The sequence below is a fragment of the Nematolebias whitei genome, chromosome 8 (assembly GCF_014905685.2).
Source record: "Nematolebias whitei isolate Nwh7 chromosome 8, NemWhi1, whole genome shotgun sequence".
In the NCBI taxonomy this organism is placed as follows: domain Eukaryota; kingdom Metazoa; phylum Chordata; class Actinopteri; order Cyprinodontiformes; family Rivulidae; genus Nematolebias; species Nematolebias whitei.
In genome coordinates, this window is record NC_056505.1 from 51,294,964 (window position 1) to 51,317,708 (window position 22,745).

General features: G+C 43.1%; 1 protein-coding gene across 1 annotated transcript in view; it reads left to right on the forward strand.

Annotated features, from left to right (window-relative positions):
• The window catches only part of nelfb (negative elongation factor complex member B), a 98,228-nt gene that overhangs the window by 27,517 nt on the left and 47,966 nt on the right, over positions 1-22,745 (forward strand). Inside the window, exons 5-7 of the mRNA XM_037679953.1 lie at positions 5,401-5,586; positions 5,669-5,781; positions 5,869-5,971. Coding sequence (XP_037535881.1) covers positions 5,401-5,586; positions 5,669-5,781; positions 5,869-5,971 — 402 coding nt within the window. The remainder of the gene's footprint in view (positions 1-5,400; positions 5,587-5,668; positions 5,782-5,868; positions 5,972-22,745) is intronic.

Sequence of the window (22,745 nt, forward strand, 5' to 3'; positions counted from 1 at the left end):
TTTGGGGGGGGGGGGGTAGTTGAAGCTTTTGTCCTTGGGTACTCATGTCCCAGGAGAAATTTGATTTGATAGTCAGCCCGTCTCCGAGGCCCTTGGGAGTCAGATTAGATAAGCTTGATTTTGTTTTTCTTCAGGCAGACAGATTTTTTTCTTCAGCCTTGAGTCCATCTGGGCGTTCTGGTTCCGAAAAAGCCTAATTGTGGCATTAAGTTTCACTGATCCATGCTATGAGTCTCCTTCAAGGTCGAACCCACCACGCTGACGAGTCCCAGAAGCCGCAGGTGGTCTGCGATTCTCAATCGCCTCCACCTTATGGTTAAGCTCGTAGACCAGACGATTTAAAGTTCCCACAGCGAGTACCAGACCTTCACACTGACTCGGGAGCTTTTCCATGGCCAAAACTGCTCCCGATGTCTTCTTCAAAAGTCGATAAAACAGAGCCCGCCGATGCCAAAAAGCATAGTCCTTGCCATCATAAGTCCAAATATGTAAACGTCTTCAACATCTTCTTGAGACAGAACAGAGAGGCACATCATCTTCCACACTCCCCACGAATCCATGACGTACCCCACAGCGTGAGTCTCAGCTGGACATGCCAGTTCCCCAGGACCTTGTCGCTTTGATGAATAAATCTTATCAATAGAGTTGAACGCCCACTATACCAAATCCATAATCTTCTTAATTTATGTTCGGGAGATGAGACCCAGGCGCTTCAGACAGACAAGAGAGCAGAGCAGGAGGAAGGAAAAAAAACGGGGGAGGAGAAAACAGAAGCTGCCACCTCGATCAGAGCCTGGGAGGAAAGTGAAATGTGAAATATAATTGTTCTCCTGATGCATGCTCAATAATCCTGGTAGATATAATATATGAGGAGGGTGATCAGTCTTACTTCGGGGAAACTAAACAGCCACGAATGTTCTAGAAGGAAGGTGTGAGTGGAAAAAGTTACACAAGCAGAGGTATTACGCAATGACAAGCCCTAGAAACAGCTCTGAGCAAATCAGAAAGATACAAGTCAAGAATGACTAAGCAAAATTGAACAAAGTACACCCAGATTTTAATATGCACGAGGAGTGACTGGCAAAACCTCATAGAGGCCTGTAAATTCAGACCTAAATCCAACCCAGAAGGGTTGGGTTTGCCCGGTGGCATGATCGGTCTGGAGATGTCAGTCAAAATCTCAGGCTATATAAACAGATGTTTCTGTGAAAACTCCGCTGTTTGGGGACCACTACTCGTGTGAGGAGGCAACGAACGGGACCTGCGAGGATCACGAGACGATTGTGGATTAATAGGACAAGTTGGACTGCCTCAGCTGAAGAAGAACAAGGGTGAAATCCGTTGGAATACGCTTCTTTTGGAACTATTTATCTACCCTCAGCCCAGATTATTCCTAAATCCTTTTCTTCAAATTCAGACCAGCCAGAGGACCAGAAATGGCCCGCATCCAAGAGGAATGGGGAAATCTGCCTCTTGCTATGGTCAGAAAAATGGTAAGAGTACGTTTCTCAAACTTAGTCCTTAATAAAACCTTATTCCAAATTAAAGTAGCAGTGCATGAATTGACAAGCAGAAATATCAATTATATTATAAATCTGGTTGCTCAGAGTTGCAGAAGGGTCTTCCTCGCAGTGAGAAATAATGTCTTGGGTCAGGTAGAGAGAGTAGGTAAACTGTGTAGGTACTTGTGTTCCTGATTGAGTCAGGGCGTGGCCAGCCGGACTAAAAGACGTCCGAGGTCGAGCAGAGAGGAGTCCCAGGGCCAGCCTCAAGCCCATCCACAGGGACGGAAATCTACCTTGCCCAGGAAAGGTCAACAACTGGAAAGGGACTAAGGAGTGAATATTATTCGTCATGTAATCTCTTTGTAATCGAATGTAATCATTATTGTGCATACCGCTGTTCCCCTGCAAAAATTATTGATTAAAGCAAAGCAAAACGTAAAATTCTGGATTCTTATTTCGACACCCCTTTTGTTCTTGGAAGTGGAAAACTTGGTTCAGAGAAACAACAGGAGCACGGAAGGTTTTTAACGGTTTTATTAGCTTTTGATTATAAAACAACATCCAAGAATCTAGCGCCTAGACTCTAAACAAAGCCAGATCGATTAACAATTGCAACGCTAAATCAGGAGATGAGCTACCGTTAACTTGTGCTTCCTCGTCTGCTAAACGTCCCCATTCCTGCTGCTAGGTCGGGCGAGGCACGAGGTGAGACTTTGGGTGTGGTGCAAGGATCTGAGGTAGTTAACAGTCTGGGTGAATCATCTCAACACCGCCTTGAACTAGACTGTCCTGGAAAATCAGCTGCAGGTAATACCTGAGTCTCAGGATTAGTTTTAGCACCCTTAGAGGGAAAAGGCTGCGGTGAGGGCGTGGCACGTGTCCTGTGCCTACCTCACTCGGGAAAGCAAAACAACAGCTGATTTGACCCTCAAAGTACATTTATTAAGCAAACGTTAGATTGAGACACATATTTAATATAATTTCGAGCAAACAAATAATTGTTTTTAAGTGTTTCTTGTTAAATTCTTATTAACAGTCCTCCCGTGCTTGCCCCCGTGGCCGCCTTTTGGCAGCCCTTCAGTTTTCGGCACAACACCGGTCCACATTTCCAGGTTGTCGGCGGTGACGCATAATAGATGCAACGTATACGGCGAAGCGACATATTTATGGATTTTTTCACTTTATTAGACAAATATAGACTGATGCGACTTATAGGGCGGGGTGACGTGTACGGCGGAAAATACGGTATACTCTCTGGAAACATGGAGTTACTTTTCACTTTTATGCTTATGACAGCCAAATTATAGGGGGCCGAGATGGTGTAGAGGCAGGGCAGCCGGCTTGGGACCCGAGAGTCCCAGGTTCGATCCCCAGTCACTGCACATCATGTGGCGTCTCTGGGCAGCACGTCTAATCCCCAAAATGTCCCCCGGGCGCTTTCAATAGCTGCCCACTGCACCACCTGGTGGTGGATGGGTTAAATGCAGAGACTAATTTCGCCATTGTATGGAAACATACAGTGCTGACATTGTGATGACATTATTATTATTATTATTATGTGCCATAAAACAAGATCAACAGTACTCTGTGAAGCAACTCCTGGAATGTATGACAGAAGTCAGAGCATGGATGTCACAGAACTTTTTATATTTTAATGAGAAAAAGACCAAGGTCCTGTTTAAGTCCAGTGATGGTTCCAAAGTCCGTCTGGGTCCTTAAGCAAAACATCTGACTGAGACAGCAACTAACCTTGTGTGAGGCTGGACGATCAGTGGTCAAGTCCAGTTTTTATCACCTGAGACAACTGGTAAAGGTGAAACCATTGCTGTCACAACATGATTTTGAGAGTGTAATCCGTGCTTTCATCACAACTTGTCTGGACTACTGTAATTCACTTCATGTTGGTCTGAGCCAGTCATTCCTGACTCGACTTCAGCTGGTTCAGAATGCTGCTACCTGGCCCGCCTTTTAACTGGTACCAGAAAACAAGAACACATCACCCCTGTTTTAGACTCATTACACTGGCTCCCATTTTGTTTCTGGATTAATTTTAAGCTTCTTTTATTTGATTTCAAATGCCTTCATGGTCTCTCCCCACAGTACCTGTCTGACCTGCTCCAGCCGTATGTTCACGCTCTCTCAGGTCAGCTGATCAGCTGCTGTTGGCCGTCCCAAAGTCCAACAGGAGGCTGAGACGTGACCGAGCATTCTCAGTCGCTGCCCCTAAACTGTGGAATGAGTTGCCTCTGACATCACTTCCTGTTTTTAAACCTTCTCTGAAAACACATTTTTTCTCTTTGGCTTTTAACTCAGCTTGAAATGTTGGTTTTACGGTTTTAAATTTATTTGTTTTATTGTTTTTACTGTCTGCTGTTTTTATCATTTTAACAGTTCATTTCTTTTACAGTATCAGTTGATTTTATGGTTTTTATACTTGTATGTGTTATCAGTGTACAGCACTTTGGCCAACGGTGTTGTTTTAAAGTGCTTTATAAATAAAGTTGTATAATTGGAGCACACCCTCAGGTCCCCCTTTTTGAAGAGGGGAACCATCTGCCAGTCTACCAGTCCAGTGGCACTGCCCCCCATGTTCATGTTATGTTGCAAAGGCGTGTCAACCAAGACAGCCCCACAACATCCAGAGCCTTAAGGAAATCAGGTGAATCTTATCCACCCCCAGAGCTCTGCTGCCTCAGAGCTTTTTAACTACCTCGGCAACCTCAGCCACGGTTATGGACAGACCAATCCCGAAGTCCCCTGACTCAGCTTCCTCCATGGAAGATGTGCTGGTGGGATTGAGAAGGTCTGAGAAGTATTCCTTCCACCGCCCGACGACATCACTGGTTGAGGTCAACAGCACCCCACCTTCACTTAACACAGTGTTGGTAAAGAGCTGCTTTCTCCTCCTCAGCCGCCTGATGGTTTGACAAAGTCTCCTCAGAGCCGACCGAGAGTCTCTGAGGGCTGGGCCATATCATTGTTCACAATAACACTGGTAAAAAAAAAACTTGCCCTGGAAAATAAATTATATCATGATTTTCTAATTTCATGACGTCAATACGTCAGTGTTTCCCCTACCATTATACAAGTGGAGCGCCCCGCCCTGTTAACAGAACCGAGCGCGCCAAACTGTTGAACTGAACTGCGCACCCCCAACCACCCCACCGGTACTGGTGTAATGCTAAGCTAGCCGTGTGCAATATAGCTAAAAAGCTAAAGGCAGGTTGTTACATTTTGTTTTTATTTATTTATTTATTTTGTTTTTGTTGTTGTTACATTTATGATCAACAGATCTTAAGCTTGATTTTATTTAGTTATTTTGGAAAACTTCACCTTCTCTTTAGTTTTTGTGGTGGATTTATTGATCTATATTTGGTACAGACTTTTTCATCTAAATAACAGAAGGATATTTTTTATTTTTATACTTTGAGACTGAATACTTTACTAAATAAAGTTATTTCAGTAAAATTAACCCTTGTTTTTTTTTTTTTTTAAGTTTTTATATAATACTGCAAAGCAACATTCATCTATTATCTTTACCCACTTCTTCCTTGTTGGGTCACAGGGGTCACAGAGGTCACAGGGGTCGCTGTGTGAGGGGCGGGGTACACCCTGGACAGGTCTCCAGTCCATCACAGGGACACATAGAGACAAACAACCATTCACTCTCTCACTCACTCCTAGGGACAATTTAGAGTTACAATCAGCCTAACATGCATGTTTTTGGTCTGTGGGAGGAAACTGGAGTACCCGGAGAAAACCCACGCATGCACGGAGAGAACATGCAGACTGCACCCAGAAAGTTGTTCTTCCTCTCACCTTCATCAGAGAAGGTCCAAGCCTAACCAAACTCATGTGGTTGTGCTGTGCTTTCCGTCGCCTCCTTGTGTTGCAGGTGGTGTCCAAGCTGACCCAGATGATCGGGAAAAATGTGAAGCTGTACGACATGGTGCTGCAGTTTTTACGAACGCTCTTCCTTCGAACACGAAACATTCACTACTGCACGTTGCGAGCAGAGCTGCTGATGTCTTTACATGACCTGGACATCAGTGAGATCTGCTCCGTGGACCCCTGTCACAAGGTGAGCTCCAGCTCTCTGCTGATGCTGCAGCCGTCTGGTTTTAGGGTAGTGGTAACCGGTTTTCTGCTTTGTGCTCCTACAGTTCACTTGGTGTTTGGACGCCTGCATCCGTGAGAAGTTTGTGGACGGCAAGCGAGCCAGAGAGCTGCAGGGGTTCCTGGACGGTGTGAAAAAAGGACATGAGCAGGTCCTCGGGTAACCAAAGAGTAGTCTGAGTTTATCCACAAAATGTCAGGTCTTCCAGGTGTGGCTTAATCATCTGAGGGTTTCTGTGCTTCACAGAGACTTGTCTATGATCCTGTGTGACCCGTTCGCCTGCAACACTTTAGTCCTGAGTATCATAAGGAACTTACAAGAACTGCTGAGTCAGGACGCTTTGCCTCGAGTGAGTAAAGCCCACTTCACTTCCCTTTTAAAAATCTGTCGTTCTGAGGGGATGGATACTGGCACTCGTTTTTTATTGGAAACAAAGCAACAATATTTTAACAACAACAGGAAACAAAATTTTGTTAAACACATTTATAAGAATAAACTAAACTGGTTGTTAAAGATAAGTTTATATTTTTCTTAGACAAAAAATAATCAGTCATCTTGTAGTTTGCATTTCTAAAACAAATAATTGCTCTAATCTAATTAAAAGGTAAGCACTTGTTGAAGAGAATTAGACTGAGATGTTTTAATGAAGAGAAGAAGGCGAGTTGTGAACGTTTGGGTGGAACTGAACATCCATAAGTACAAGACATCATAATCGGATGTGTTGTGTACGGCTCTCAGCTACAACCACATCAAATTTTAGCCCAATGTCTGCAAAAGTGACCTTGGGCTTTGGCTAATATCTACTAGCTGTGGTAGCCATCTTGAATCACGATGAAGATGGCTACCATCACTTTTATCGACGCAGACAAAAATATTATCGCCTTTGCCCTTTGTGGTGAGCAATAAAGAAGACATTTTTAAATGTGTAAGAATTTAGCAGAAAAATTGTGTTGTAACTAGGGATGCACCGATCCACTTTTTTTACTTCCGATCCGATCCTGATGCCTAGATCTGAGTATCGGCCAATCCAGTTCCAATATCCTGATCATCATTGATTTTATATGAGGCTGTAATAATCTGCTCTCAAGTACAATGTGTACAAATATATACATGCATGTCCAAAAAGGCAACTTGAGGTAAGTTTTATTAATGTTGGATAAGTTTTAAAGTTAAAATTAAATTCTGCTAACTCAAAACATGTTTCTTTTTATTCCTAGTTTTAAAGTGGATATTAAAGTGATTAATTTAAGTGATTGTTTAAAGTTATTTTATATTTTATAAATAAGGGGCAGATATAAGAATTTTCTTCTTTCTGAACTCTTTTCATTCAGTGTTTTCTTTTTGATGATTTTTTTTTTAATTTTGTTTCTTTTAAATGAATGAATAAATGAATAAAATAAAATAAAATAAAATGTTAAATGGCTTCAAACACCTGCTAAGTTCATGGCATAAACCAACAGACATGATCCTGTTTTTAGTATTTTACATCACTTTATAATGTAGCTGTTTATGTTTTTAAATATAATTTTCAAATCATGTTTTTTTATGATTGTCTACTGTTGTACTGATAAATATCTCCTGGAGGGTAAACTAGATCTTGTCTACAAGTATCAAACTGAGAAATCCTTCATTTTCTACAACTGACAGTGGTTGGTCATTAATTATGAAGTTTAGCAACTTCTCTGTAAACATTAGAGCTCCGGGGCTTCAGTGATGTCTTCTTCTTGTTCAATCCGAAGCAGGCAGCCTGATTTGGGGCAGCTGCACTCAAGTCTGTCCCTCCTCAGAGACGGGCAGACTGAGCGGGGCAGATTGGACGCGGCTGGCCGGGGTCGAGTCGCCTATTGTGGGTTGAGCAAAGTGTAGCGCCCTGCTGAAGCCACGGAGCTCAAACGTTCAACGTAAAACTAACTTTACGATGGTTTAATGTGGCGCTATGTCTCTGCAGACATTGCACGTTACTGTCTTGTTTTGTGGTGTTTCTAGTGTAAAATACTTCCACACAGCAACATGTTTAGATGAAAAGTTTGTTAGCTGTTAGCCACAGTGCTGCTAACTCTGCCCTCACGTTGTAGCTGGCTGCAAACTATGAAATGGATTTCCTGAATGTGAGGAGGGTCTTATTACTCTGGGCTCATGAGACACGCCGCCGTTCATGAAATCCATTCCATAGTTTGAAGCCAACATGCATCATGGATCGGAAATTGCGGCAGGTGGATCGGAAAAATCCCATACGTAAATTATGCTGGTATCGGAGGCCGATACCGATACTGGATCGGATCGGATCGCCCCCATCCCTAGTTGTAATATCCTAAAACTTGGCTGTTTGCAGCCAGGGCTCACCAAGGCTGTGAAAATGTTGGATTTAGTTATGCTTATTGCTTTTTTCTCATTAAATATCAAAGGTATTAACAATGCTGTGAAAAGACAAAAAATGGACTCTTGTCTTAAGCAGCTAAAAACAGATGTTGCTTTCCTGCAGGAAACACATTTGAAGCAGAACCAGACCAAACTACTTAAAAGAAGTTGGGATGGTCAGCTTTGTCATTCCAAGTTTAATGCAAGAGCTAGAGGTGCAGCAATTCTGATACATAAGGATATTCCCTTTCAGTCAGAGGAGGTGATTCCTGATTCTGCAGGGCGTTATGTTATGATACGTGGTCCAATTATTATGATGTCCATATATGTCCCTAGCTGGGATGACAGTGACTTTTTTGCTAAATTACCCAGCCAACACACTCACAATATTATAATAGGGGGTGATTTTAACTGTGTTCTCAGTTCTACTCTGGACAGATCATCCAATAAATCGCAGACTCTTTTCAAGTCTGCTAAAGTCATTAATGACTTTATAATTAGGTCTGGTTTATCTGATATTTGATAATCCCAATAAGAAGGTGTTCTCCTTTTTCTCCCGTGTTCATCACACATACACTTGTATTAATTATTTCTTGATGGACAACAACTTGTTGGAAAATGTTAACTCATGCACATACAGTACCATGGTATATTTGTCTCAGACCATGCAGCTATATCTTTTAGTTTACAATTATCTGACTGTCCTAGGCCGAGACACAACTGGAGATTGAACTCAGTCCTTTTGGCAAAAGAGGAATTCACGAAATTCATAATTTCTGAAATAATTTTTTTTCTTGACACAAATCAATTTTTTGAAATTAGTCATGTAACACTATGGGAAACCCTCAAGGCCTATCTGCGTGGGCAAATAATTGCTTACTCCTCCAGGATGAACAAGGTTAGTAATTCTAAGTTAAATGGTTTATTATATTCAATTGAGGAAATAGATCGACAATATTCAGTCTCACCATCCACCTCCATTTTCAAAGAAAAACTACAATTACAAACGGACTATGACTTATTATCTACAGACAGAGCCGCACAATTAGTATTAAAAGCCCGCCACAACATCTATGAGTATGGGGATAAAGCTAACAGACTACTAGCCCATCAAATTCGTACATCCTCTGCGTCTCGTCTTATCACTAAGATACAAGACTCAACAGACAACATTGATAAGTTATAAAGAGATGAACAATTTTTTTTTACTATTTTATACTAACTTATATACATCGGAAGGTCATAATAAACTCCCCCAAATTGATTTTTTTTTTTTTTTTTTTTTTTTTACAAATTAGTATCTCCTACTCTTCCACCTGAAGTTCACTTAGCACTTGATGCTGAAATTTCCATAACATAAATACGTGAGGCCATCACATCATTAAGGACAGGAACAACACCAGGTCCTGACGGCTATTGCTCTGAGTTTTATAAGAAATTTGCTAATGAACTTTCACCTCTGTTGCAAAAGACCTATAATGAATCACTGATTTTTGGTAGCCTCCCACCAACACTATGGCAAGCTGCAGTAAAAGTCTTGTTGAAAAAAGAAAAAAATCCACTGCATTGTAGCTCATATCGTCCAATTTCACTGCTCAATGTGGACTACAACATTTTAGCTAAAATCTTGGCAACTCGGCAGGAGCAGATGTTACCACACATAATAAATGCTGACCAGACAGGGTTTATCAAAGGGAGGCACTCTAGTGCTAATGTCAGAAGATTGCTTAACATTATCCATACATCAGAAAGAGAGAGCGATGAACTAGTTATTTCTCTGGATGCAGAGAAAACTTTTGACCGGGTTGAGTGGGAGTTTCTGTTTGCTACACTTAAGAAATTTGGTTTTCAAGATGGTTTTATTTCCTGGATAAAGCTACTGTATGCCAATCCAGTTGCAACAGTCATAACTAATGGACAGCAGTCTGATTATTTCCCACTCAGCAGAGGCACATGCCAAGGCTGCCCTTTGTCCCCCCTCCAGTTCGCTCTGGTTATAGAGCTCTTGGCCATCGCTTTAAGGCAGTCTGCAGACTTTCATGGAATTAAAAGAGGAGAAATATGTCATAAGCTGTCTTTATATGCAGATGATTTACTACTTTATGTGTCTGAGCCACAATCTTCTATTCCTCACATTGTTGATTATTTGGACCAGTTTGGAAGAATATCAGGGTAAAAGGTCAACATAGGTAAAAGTACAATATTTCCTCTGAGACAAGAAAATATCTCGCCTTCTCTGTATACTTTTCCATTTAAAATAGCCAAAGCCTCTTTTAAATACCTTGGGGTAGAAGTGATACGCGGCTTGCCCTCACTCTTTACTAAAAATTTTAAAATTGTACTAGACAAATGTACAGAAGATCTAGATTGGTGGAAAGAGCTTCCTTTACCTATAGCTGGCAGAGTCAATGTGGTTAAAATGAATGTGTTGCCTAAATTTTTACATCTTTTCCAGAACATTCCTATTTTTATTCAGAAATCCTTTTTTAAATCACTTGATAAACGTATGACCTTGTTTATTTGGAAAGGTGGTTTCCATAAAATAAAGAAAGCTGCTCTTCAAAGACATAAGAATACTGCTGGACTTGCGCTTCCCAACGTTTTCTATTATTATTGGGCCTGTAACACAAAAAATACTTCACTGGGTCCATTTTGATTCTGCTGCTGTAAACTATGGTGATGTGTGTGTGTCAGTGGAATATGTCACCAACCAAACACAGCTAGGCTCACTAGTAAGTGCTAAAAGTTATTTGGCTGTAAAATCACTAAACCCAATTGTGGATGAAACAATTAAAATCTGGAGGCAGTTCAGAAGACACTTTGGCTTAAATATGACCTTGGTCTACGCTCCTATCTGGGAAAATCATAACTTTCCCTCTGCCGGTTTGGATTCTACATTCTCAACTTGGAATGAGAAAGGCATTACATTTGTGTATAACTTGTTCTCTGAAGGCCACTTCATCTCTTTTCCCAAATTGAGCGAAGCATTTGATCTACCATAATCAAATTATTTTAGATATTTCCAAATCAAAAACTAGGGATGGGGCCGATCCAGTATCGGTATCAGCCTCCGATACCAGCATAATTTACGTATGGGATTTTTCCGATCCAACCTGCCGATATTTCCGATCCATGATACATGTTGGCTTCAAACTATGGAATGGATTTCCTGAACGGTGGCGTGTCTCATGAATCCAGAGTAATAAGACCCGCCTCACATTCAGGAAATCCAGTTTATAGTTTGCAGCCAGCTACAACGTGAGGACAGAGTTAGCAGCACTGTGGCTAACAGCTAACAAACTTTTCATCTAAACATGTCCGCTGTGTGGAAGTATTTTACACTAGAAACACCACAAAACAAGACAGCAACGTGCACTGTCTGCAGAGCCCTAGCGCCACATTAAACCAGGGTAAAGTTAGTTTTATGTTGGACATTCAAGCTCCGTGGCTTCAGCGGAGCGCTACTATTTGCTCAACCCGAAACAGGCAACTCGACCCTGACCAGCCGCGTGCAATCTGCCCGTCTCTGAGGAGGAACAGATTGGACGCGGCTGACCGAAATCACGCTGCTTGCTTTGGATTGAACAAGAAGAAGACATCGCTGAAGCCACGGAGCTTGAATGTTTACAGAGAAGTTGCTAAACTTCTTCACAGTTAATGATCAACCACTGTCAGTTGTAGAAAATGAAGGATTTCACAGTTTGATACTTGCAGCCAAGATATAGTTTACCCTCCAGGAGATATTTATCAGTACAACAGTAGACAATCATAAAAAAAAAAATAAAAAAAAACCATGATTTGAAAATGACAAGAAAATTATATATATTAAAATAAAGAAACAAAAACAGCTACATTATAAAGTGAAGTAAAATACTAAAAACAGGAACATGCCTGTTGGTTTATGCCATGAACTTAGCAGATGTTTGAAGCTATTTAACATTTAATTTAATTTAATTAATTTATTCATTCATTTAAAATAACAAAATTAAAAAAAAAATCATCCAAAAGAAAACATTGAATGAAAAGAGTGCAGAAAGAAGAAAAGATTCTTATGTCTGCCCCTTATTTAAAAAAATATAAAATAACTAAACAATCACTTAAATTAATCACTTTAATATCAACTTCAAAGCTAGGAACAAAAAGAAACATGTTTTGTGTTAGCAGAATTTAATTCTAACTTTAAAATTTATCCAACATTAATAAAACTTACCTCAAGTTGCCTTTTTGGACATGCATGCATATATTTGTATAAATTGAGAGGAGCTTATTACAGCCTCATATAAAATCAATGATGATTTTTATATCGGAACTGGATCAGTATCGGCCGATATTTAGATTTAGATATCGGGATCGGATCGGAAGTAAAAAAAAAAGTGGATCGTGCATCCCTATCAAAAACTTTGTTCAGAAAAACTTTAACTCCTTTCCAAACTGTACAAATAACTATATAGTGGACACATTTTTTGCATTATGCCCTGTAAATAAAAAAATTAACTTCTACGCTTTACAACCTAATCAGTGATATCAGTCCCTTTTTACCCGATGACATCAGAAGGCAATGGGAGGCAGACTTGGGTCAAGTGATAAGTGATGAGCACTGGATGGTCTCTCTTAAACGGATACATACCTCTTCAATATGTGCACGCCATGGTCTGATACAGCTGAAAGTGGTTTTAAGAGCTCGCCTCACCAATGCAAGATTAGCTGATGTATATCCTGATGCAGACTCTTCTTGCCCTCGTTGTAAAGGCAGCCCAGCAGATCATCTGCATATGCTTTGGTCTTGTCCTGCTCTTTCTACCTTTTGGTCTGATATATTTGATGCATATTCCAAAATCTTTCAGAAAACCATTACACCTAACCCTCTGTGCGCTATATTTGGAATTACTCCAACGACCTACTCTGTATCAAACCAAGCAAGATCAGTGATTGCATTTACTTCTCTTATAGCGAGAAGAGCCATCTTACTCTGCTGGGAGCAACAATCCCCACCCAGTTTTACTAAACGGATAAGGGACATCCTGTATTTTCTGAAATTAGAAAATATTAGATATACACTGAAAGGAGCCACACAACAATTCTCAGTGACCTGGAACCCATTTCTGAATTATTTTAGGACACTTCATATACCCCTTGATGATAGAAGCAATGAGGAAGAATACTGTTTTTTTCCCTCTTTCTTTTATATTTAATTTTAAATTACTTATCCATCCATCCATCCATTTTCTTCTGCTTATCCGGGGTCGGGTTGTGGGGTAGCAGCTTAAGTAGGGAGGCCCAGACTTCCCTCTCCCCAGTCACTTGGGCCAGCTCCTCTGGGGGAATCCCAAGGCGTTCCCAGGCCAGCTGAGAAACATAGTCCCTCCAGCTTGTCCTTGGTCTTCCTCTGGGTCTCCTCCCGGTGGGACGTGTCTGGAACACATCACCAGGGAGGTGTCCAGGAGGCATCCTAACCAGAAGCCCGAGCCACCTCAACTGTCTCCTCGAGGTGGAGGAGCAGCGGCTCTATTCTGAGTCCCTTCTGAGTCCCTCCCGGATTACCGAGCTTCTCACCCTATCTCTAAGGGAAAGCCCAGACACCCTGCGGAGAAAACTCATTCCGGCCGCTTGTATCCGTGATCTCATTCTTTCGGTCACAACCCAAAGCTCATGACCATAAATGAGGGTAGAAACGTAGATCGACCAGTAAATTGAGAGCTTCACTTTTGACTCAGCTCTCTCTTCACCACGACAGACCTGTACAGTGCCCGCTTCACTGCCAATGCTGCACCTATCCGCCTATCGATCTCGCGTTCCATTTTTCCCTCATTCGTGAACAAGACCCCAAGATACTTGAACTCCTCCACTTGGGGCAGGACCTCCTCCCCGACCCTGAGAGGACACTCTACCCTTTTCCAGCTCAAGACCATGGCCTTGGATTTGGAGGAACTGATCCTCATCCCGGCCGTGTCACACTCTGCTACGAACTGCTCTAGCAAAAACTGTAGATCATGACTTGATGAAGTCAATAGGACCACATCATCTGCAAAAAACAGAGAAGCGATCCTAAGGTCACCAAAACGGATACCCTCAACACCTTGGCTGTGCCTAGAAATTCTGTCCATAAAAGTTATAAACCAAATCGGTGACAAAGGACAACCTTGGCAGAGTCCATCTCTCACTGGGAACGAGCCCAACTTACTGCCGGCAATGCGGACTAAGCTTGGACACCGGTCGTACAGGGACCTAACAGCCCATATCAAAGGGCCTGGTACCCCATACTCTCGGAGTACCCCCCACAGGGCTCCCCGAGGGTCGCGGTCGAATGCCTTCTCCAAGTCCACAAAACACATGTAGACTGGTTAGGCAAACTCCCACGCACCCTACAGGACCCTGCTGAGGGTGTAGAGTTGGTCCAGTGTTCCATGACCAGGAAGAAAACCGCACTGCTCCTCCTGAATCCAAGGTTCGACTATCCGACGGACCCTCCTCTCCAGAACCCCTGAATAGACCTTACCAGGGAGACAAGAGCGTGATCCCCCTGTATTTGGAACACACTCTACGGCCCCCCTTTTTGAATAGCGGGACCACCACCCCAATCTGCCAATCCAGGGGAACTGCCCCCGATGTCCACGCAATATTGCAGAGTCATGTAAGTCAACACAACCCCACAACATCCAGAACCTTAAGGAACTCTGGGAGAATCTCATTTACGCCTGGGGCCCTGCCACCGATGAGGTTTTTAACCACCTCGGTGACCTCAGCACCAGAGATTGAAGAGCCCAACCCAAAGTCCCCAGGCTCCGCTTCTTCAATGGAAGACGTGCCGGTGGGATTGAGGAGGTCTTCGAAATATTCTACCCACCGACCCACAACATCCCGAGTTGAGGTCAGCAGCACACCACTCCCACTATCAACAGTGTTGGTGGCATACCGCTCCCCCCCCCGAGACGCCGGATGGTGGATCAGAATCGCCTCGAAGCCGTGCGGAAGTCATTCTCCATGGCCTCTCCGAACTCCTCCCATGCCCGAGTTTTTGCCTCAGTGACCACCCGAGCCGCATGTCGCTTGGACTGCCGGTACCCATCAGCTGCTTCCGGGGTCCCACAGGCCAAAAAGGCCCGATAGGACTCCTTCTTCAGCCTGACAGCATCCCTCACTGACGGTGTCCACCATCGGGTTCGAGGGTTACCACCGTGACAGGCACGACAACCTTGCGGCTACAGTTCCGATAAGCCGCCTCGACAATAGAGACGCGGAACATGGTCCACTCAGACTCAATGTCCCCCGCCTCCCCCGGAACGTGTTTGACGCTCTCCCGGAGGTGGGAGTTCAAGCTCCGTCTCACGGAAGACTGCCAGATGTTCCCAGCAGACCCTCACAATACGTTTGGGTCTGCCATGTCTGACCGGCATCCTCCTCCACCATCGGAGCCGACTCACCACCAGGTAGTGGTCAGTGGACAGCTCCGCCCCTCTCTTCACCTGAGTGTTCAAGACATGCGGCCACAGATCAGATGAGACGACAACAGTCAATCATCAAACTGCGGCCTAAGGTGTCCTAGTGCCAAGAGCACATATGGACACCCTTATGCTTGAACAAGGTGTTTGTTATGGACAATCCATGACGAGCACAGAAGTCCAACAACAGAACACCACTCGTGTTCAGATCAGGGGGCACGCTTCTCCCATCTACACCCCTCCAGGTCTCGCTGTCATTGCCCACATGAGCGTTGAAGTCCTCCAGTAGAACAAGCGAGCCCCCAGGAGTCGCACTCTCCAGTACCCCCTCTAAGGACTCCAAAAAGGGTGGGTAATCTGAGCTGCCGTTTTTTCGCATAAGCAGAAACAACAGTCAGAACCTGTCCCTCCACACTTAGGCGGAGGGAGGATACCCTCTCGTTCACTGTGGTGAACCCCAACGCACAGGCACCAAGATGGGGGGAAACAAGTATGCCCACTCCTGCTTGGCGCTTCTCACCAGGGGCAACTCCAGAGATATAACTGTTGCAATAATCTAGGGGTGCACTTGAGTCATATGTTAAAGAACAATATAAAAGTGTCTAAGTGTTCACTGATCACGCACATAAAATCTGGTACATATTGGATGATATTTCACTGAGATATAACTGTTGGAATAATCTAGGTGGCACACTTGAGTCAAAAGTTAAACAACAATACCAGTGTGTTTAGAAGTCCTCACTGATGACGCAAAATAAATCTGGTGCAGATCGGATGTTGTATCACTGAGCTATAACTGTAGGAATAATGTAGGTGGCGCTGTGAAGGCTATTGGCCACTTATCATGGCTACCTGTTCAAGGGGCGGATAAGGATCGATCATAGTGATTTTGTTGCACCTCGGCTGAAATCTGTGCAATTTAGAGCCAAACGTATTGCATTGGTGTCACTTCTTAATTCGCCACGCCCACATCCTCAAGCAAAAATGGTTTGCGCTTTAAATCAAGTCAGACCATATTATCTGTCTTCTAACACAGGATCATTCTGATTAGGTCAATGGTGTCAAAGAGGGAGCATTCCAAGTTAAAAAAAGAGACTTCCCATTCTGAGGGGGCGGGGCTTTGATGACGTTCAAATATGACCATATTGGATCATCGGGCAACCAACAGGGATGAGTCATGGCAAGTTTCTTGCATTTCGGTCTTTCAATGTGAAAGTTATAGTGTTTGGAAATTTATGGCGTGAAGCAATACTTTGAGGCCTGGCCACGCCCCTTTAACATATACGAAAACGCTAGCTTTTGATAGCTTTTACTCTCCAATGTCTTAAGGGGATATCAACCAATTTTGAATACAATCCTTCAAATTCCTAGCAGGAGTTTGTTAAAATTTGCAATTAGAAACGCCCAAAAATGACTCTGACCCAAAATGGCTGACTTCCTGTGGGTTTTGGACGAGGGCTCCAAGAGACTTTTTCATAGGTCCTGAGAAAATACAGATGTTCACCAAGTTTCAGGATTATCGCTCATAGAATGGCTTGGGACTGAGGTTTAAAATTTTCTAGGGGGCGCTGTGGAGGTTATTAGCCACTTATCATGGCTTCCTGTTCAAGGGGTGGATAATGATCGATCATCCTGATTTTGGTGCACCTCGGTTCATAACTGGAATTTAGAGCCAAACGTATGGCTACAGCTTTACGTCTTACTTTGCCACGCCGCGCCGCCCACATGCTCCACCCAAAACTGTCAGTGTTCGAAAGCAAGTTACACCAACATGTCTTCGGTCACTGGACACACTATCATGCTGATTAGGTAACTGTGGTCAGAGTGCAGCTACGCTGTGCGCTCTCAGGACATTATTACCTGAAGTTTTCCCTCAATGAGGACGGAACTAGGCAAAAGGGCCTACTCTGCTCCTGTTTCCTGGAATATCTTACAAAAAGATTTGAAGCTCTCGACCTTGACCTCTCTAAGTGGCTTTAAGAACCTGTTGGACTCTTGGCAGGAACCAACGCTGACATGTTCCTGTTTTTAGTTTTCTACATTCGCCTTAGAATCTAGCTGTTTTTTTTTTTTGTTGTTACTTTTTCTTTTAGCCATCCTATTTGTTAAAAAAAAAAAAAAACTGCAGTATGACTTTTTATAATTGTTTATTGTTGTTGCTGTTGTCCATTGTTGTCATCTTTCTTTGTTGAAATCAGGTCTCTCTTGTAAATGAGTCCTCGAGCTTCAATGGGATTACCTGTCTAAATAAAGGTTGAATGAAAAAAAAGATAGGGATCGTTCAACGTAAAACTTTATACTTCCTGTTGTCAGGGGGCGTGGCTTAAGTGATGTCGTAATTTGACCATTCATTCTTGCAGGGGATAGGATGTGGATCAATCACTGAAGGTTTAATGTCTCAGACAGTTTTCGTGTAGGAGCTATTAGCGTTTCGTTTTTCATGGCGAGATGTCAAATTTTGATGTCTGACCCCGCCCCTTCAGCATGCTCCGAAACTAATCATTTATATAACTTTGCGTCCCCTATGCCTTTTGACCAAAACGGGCAAGTTTGAAACCAATTGAGCGAAATCCCTAGGAAGATTTTGTTCAAATGCGGAGGCTGTAAACCGCCAAAAAGGTGTGAAAATTGGGACGGCATTCCAAAATGGCCATTTCCTGTTTATCGTACAACGTTGGTGCTAGAGGGTTTTCTGTGCATCTTTGGGAATTGGACAAGCGTACCAAATTTCATGTTTCTACGACGAATAAGGTTAATTCAGAGGGTATTTTGAAAATTTCTAGGTGGCGCTCTTGAGCTGTTTCTGTTGCGATTTTTGCCACGCCCTTAAAATACTTAAATTTTCACCAGTCCTGATGCGTCCGCCAAATTTGGTGACTTTTGGGATTTGTTAAGGCCCCCAAACGACCAATTCATTTGGTTGAAAAAATTGCAGCTTGGGCCTGAACAGAGTGATTACAATTTGCCTTCGCAGCGCTTCATTGCTCGGGCCTAAAAATGGCCTATAGCGCTACTTTTAAATGGCTTTAACTCAGCTATTTTTACACCGATAGCTGAAATTTGGTGATGTTGTAGCTGAGAACGTTCTCTATCACCTACAGAATCCAAATCAATTAAAGCTGCAAGCATCATTGAAGGCCCTCGCAGCAAATCGCCGCTCTGACCTTATGGTGACCGCGGGAGCTCCAGCGATTCCGCCCAGTCGCCATTGCGAACGCTCACGCTCCTGTCCCATGCCCTTTCACCAGAGTGCGTATTCGCCGAACCTTTGACATTAGCCGTGACCGCGGGCGCTCCAGCAATGCCTCCCAGTTACCATTGCGAACGCTCTCATGCCATTCCCGCACACGTCCACCATGGCTCGCATATGCCTAAACTTTGCAATCGCCTTTTGCCCATATCAGTATGAGAGGGTGCACATTTGAGTCATATGTTAAACCACAATATTGGTGTGTTTAGACGTGCTCACCGATTATGCGCTAAAAATCTGGTTCCTATCGGATGATAATTCACTGAGATATAACTGTTGGAATAATGTACGGGGCGCACTTGAGTCAAATGCTAAAGAACAATACCAATGTGTCTTTAAGTGCTCACTGATAGCGCACAAAAAAATCTGGAACATATTGGATGATATTTCACTGAGATATAACTGTTGGAATAATCTAGGAGGTGCACTACAGTCAAATGTTAAACAACCAAACCAATGTATCTAGAAGTGCTCAGTAATGACACACCATAAATTTGGTGCAGATCGGATAATACATCACTAAGATATAACTTGTAGAATAATTTAGGGGGCGCTCAGGAGTCAAATGTTAAACAGCAATACCAGTGTGTCTAGAATTGCTAACTGATCATCCACAATAAATCTGGTACATATTGGATGATATTTCACTGAGATATAACTGTTGGAATAATGTAGGGGGTGCACTGGAGTCAAAATTTAAAAAAACAATACTAGTGTGTCTAGAAGTCCTCACAGATGACGCATCAAAAATCTGGTGCAGATCGGATGATGTATCACTGAGCTATAACTGTAAGAATAATTTAGGTGGCGCTGTGGAGGCTATTGGTCACTTATCATGGATACCTGTTCAAGGGGTGGATAATGATCAATCATAGTGATTTTGGTGCACCTCGGCTCAAATCTGTGCAATTATAGAGCCAAACATAATTCAACGGCGTCACTTCTTAATTCGCCACGCCGCCACGCCCACATCCTCCATCTATAACTGTTTGTAGTTTAAATCAAGTCAGACCATCTTATCTGTATTCTAAGACAGGATCATCATGATTAGGTCAAGGGTGTCAAAGAGGGAGCATTCCAAGTAAAACAACAGACTTCCTGTTCTGAGGGCGCGGGGCTTTGATGACAAAAATATGACCACAGTGGATCATCGGGCATCCAACAGGGATGAGTCATGCCAAGTTTTGGTGCTTTTCGGTCTTTCAATGTGAAAGTTATAGCATTTTTAGATTTATGGCGTGAAGCGCAAATTTGAGACCTGGCCACGCCCCTTTAACAAAACAAAACCGAAAGCTTTTGATAACTTTTACTCTACAATGTCTTAAGAGCATATTAACCAATTTTTAAGGCAATCCTTCAAAATCCCTAGGAGGAGTTCGTTAAATTTCACCATTAGAAATGCCCAACAATGACCCTTTGACCCAAAATGGCCAACTTCCTGTTGATTTTGGATCAGCGCTCCAAGAGACTTTTTCATAGGTCCTGAGACGATACGAGTTTCAGAATTAATGGTCAAAAAATCGCTTGGGGCTGAGGTTTTAAAATATTCTAGGGGGCGCTGTGGAGGCTATTGGGCAATTATCATGGCTTCCTGTTCAAGGGGTGGATAATGATCGATCATACTGATTTTGGTGCACCTTGGTTCAAATCTGTGGAATTTAGAGCCAAACGTATGGCGACGGCGTTACATCTTACTTCGCCACGTCCCGACGCCCACACGCTCCACCCCAAACTGTCAGTGTTGGAAAGCAAGTTACACCAACATGTCTTCGGTCACTGGACACACTATCATGCTGATCAGGTGACAGGGGTCAGATAGGGACCGTTCAAGGTAAAACTTTACACTTCCTCTTGTCAGGGGGCGTGGCTTAAGTGATTCATGATTTGACTATTCAGTCTTGCAGGAGACCGGATGTGGATCAGTCACTTAAGATTTGATGTCTCACACAGTTTTTGTGTAAGAGCTATTAGCATTTCGTTATTCATGACGAGATGTCAAACTTTGAGGTCTGGCCCCGCCCCTTCAGCATGCATGAAAACGCACCGTTTTGATAACTTTCGTCCCCTGTGCCTTTTGACCAAAACAGCCAAGTTTGAAACTGATTGAGTGAAATCCCTAGGAGGAGTTCGTTGAAATGCGTAGGCTGTAAACCTCCAAAAAGGTGTGAAAGTTGGGCCGACATTCTAAAATGGCCACCTTCCTGTTTATCATACAACATTGGTGCCAGAGGGTTTTCTGTGCAGCTTGGGGACTTGGACGAGTGTACCAAATTTCATGTTTCTACGACAAACTAAGGTTATGGCAGAGGGTGTTTTGAAAATTTCCAGATGGCGCTTTTGAGCCGTTTCTGTTGTGATTTTTGCCACACCCTTAAAATACGTAATTTTTCACCAGTCATGATGCGTCTGCCAAATTTGGTGACTTTTGGGACATGCCTCCAAAATGCCAATTCATTTGACGGAAAAAATTGCAGCTCTGGCCTGAACACAGCGATTACAATAGGCCTGTGCAGCGCTTCGCTGCTCGAGCCTAAAATCCAAGCTGGCTGCCTTAGCTAAAAGAGAAAAAATACCATATCTCAGTCTTTTTCAGAGCTTTTCAGCTGAAATTTTGTATAATGGTAGCTGAGAGCGAACCCAAACACCTTTTGCTGTTAAATCAAGAATTTAAATCAGCAGCAGCCTGGCAGTCCCCTCAAAGTTTTTCCAGGAACTTTCTAGTTTAGGCCTGAGCAGCGAAGACTGGTGAAAAATTGGTATCAGTCAGACCTCCATTGCACGATTACAACTGGTTCAGAATGCAGCAGCCCGATTTTTAACCAGTACAGGCAAAAGAGAGCACATTACACCAGTTTTGGCCTCACTGCACTGGTTACCGGTTCACTTTCGAATCCAGTTCAAAATACTCATGTATGTCTACAAATCACTGAACAGTGTCGCCCCCCCCCCCCCCAATCTCTCTGATTTGCTACAACCGTATGTCCCACCACGTTCCCTGAGGTCAGCGAACCAGTTGCTCCTCACAATTCCAGGAACTCGTCTTAAGCGCAGAGGTGACAGGGCCTTCTCTGTAGCAGGACCAAGACACTGGAACGAGTTACCTCTGCTTGTCAGACAGGCCCCCTCCCTCTCGGTTTTCAAGTCCCATTTAAAAACTCACTACTATTCAGTAGCTTTCAACACCAGATGATCTGTGTTTTGATCCTGTATGCTCTACACTGGTTTGTCGTCATTATCTGCATCATTTTTTGTCTAAATTCTGATTTACCTCATTTTGTATTTTGCTTTGTGTTACCTGTTGTTTTGTCTGTACAGCACTTTGGTTGGCCTTGTTGCTGTTTTAAGTGCTCTATAAATAAAGTGGTATGGTATGGTATGGTAAAAATTATGTATTTTAAGAGCTTGGCAAAAATCGCAACAGAAATGGCTAATGAGCGCTACTTAGAAATTTTCAAAATACCCTCCGCATTAACCTTAGTTTGTCGTAGAAACATGAAATTTGGTACACTTGTCCAATTCCCCAAGATGCACAGAAAATTCGCTGGCACCAACATTGTACGATAAACAGGAAGGCGGCCATTTTGGAATGCCGGCCCAATTTTCACACCTTTTTGGCGGTTTACAGCCTACGCATTTGAACAAACTCCTCCTAGGGATTTCACTCAATCGGTTTCAAACTTGGCTATTTTGGTCAAAAGGCACAGGGGACGAAAGTTATGTAAACGGTTCGGAACATGCTGAAGGGGCGGGGCCAGACATCAAAGTTTTGACATCTTGCCATGAAAAACGAAACGCTACTAGCTCCTAAATGAAAACGGTCTGAGACATCAAACCTTCAGTGATTGATCCACATCCGGTCCCCTGCAAGAATGAATAGTCAAATTACGACATCACTTAAGCCATGCCCCTGACAACAGGAAGTATAAAGTTTTACGTTGAACGATCCCTATCTGACCCCCGTTACCTAATCAGCATGATAGTGTGTCCAGTGACCGAAGACATGTTGGTGTTACTTGCTTTCCAACACTGACCGTTTTGGGTGGAGCATGTGGGCGGCGCAGCGAAGTAAGACGCAA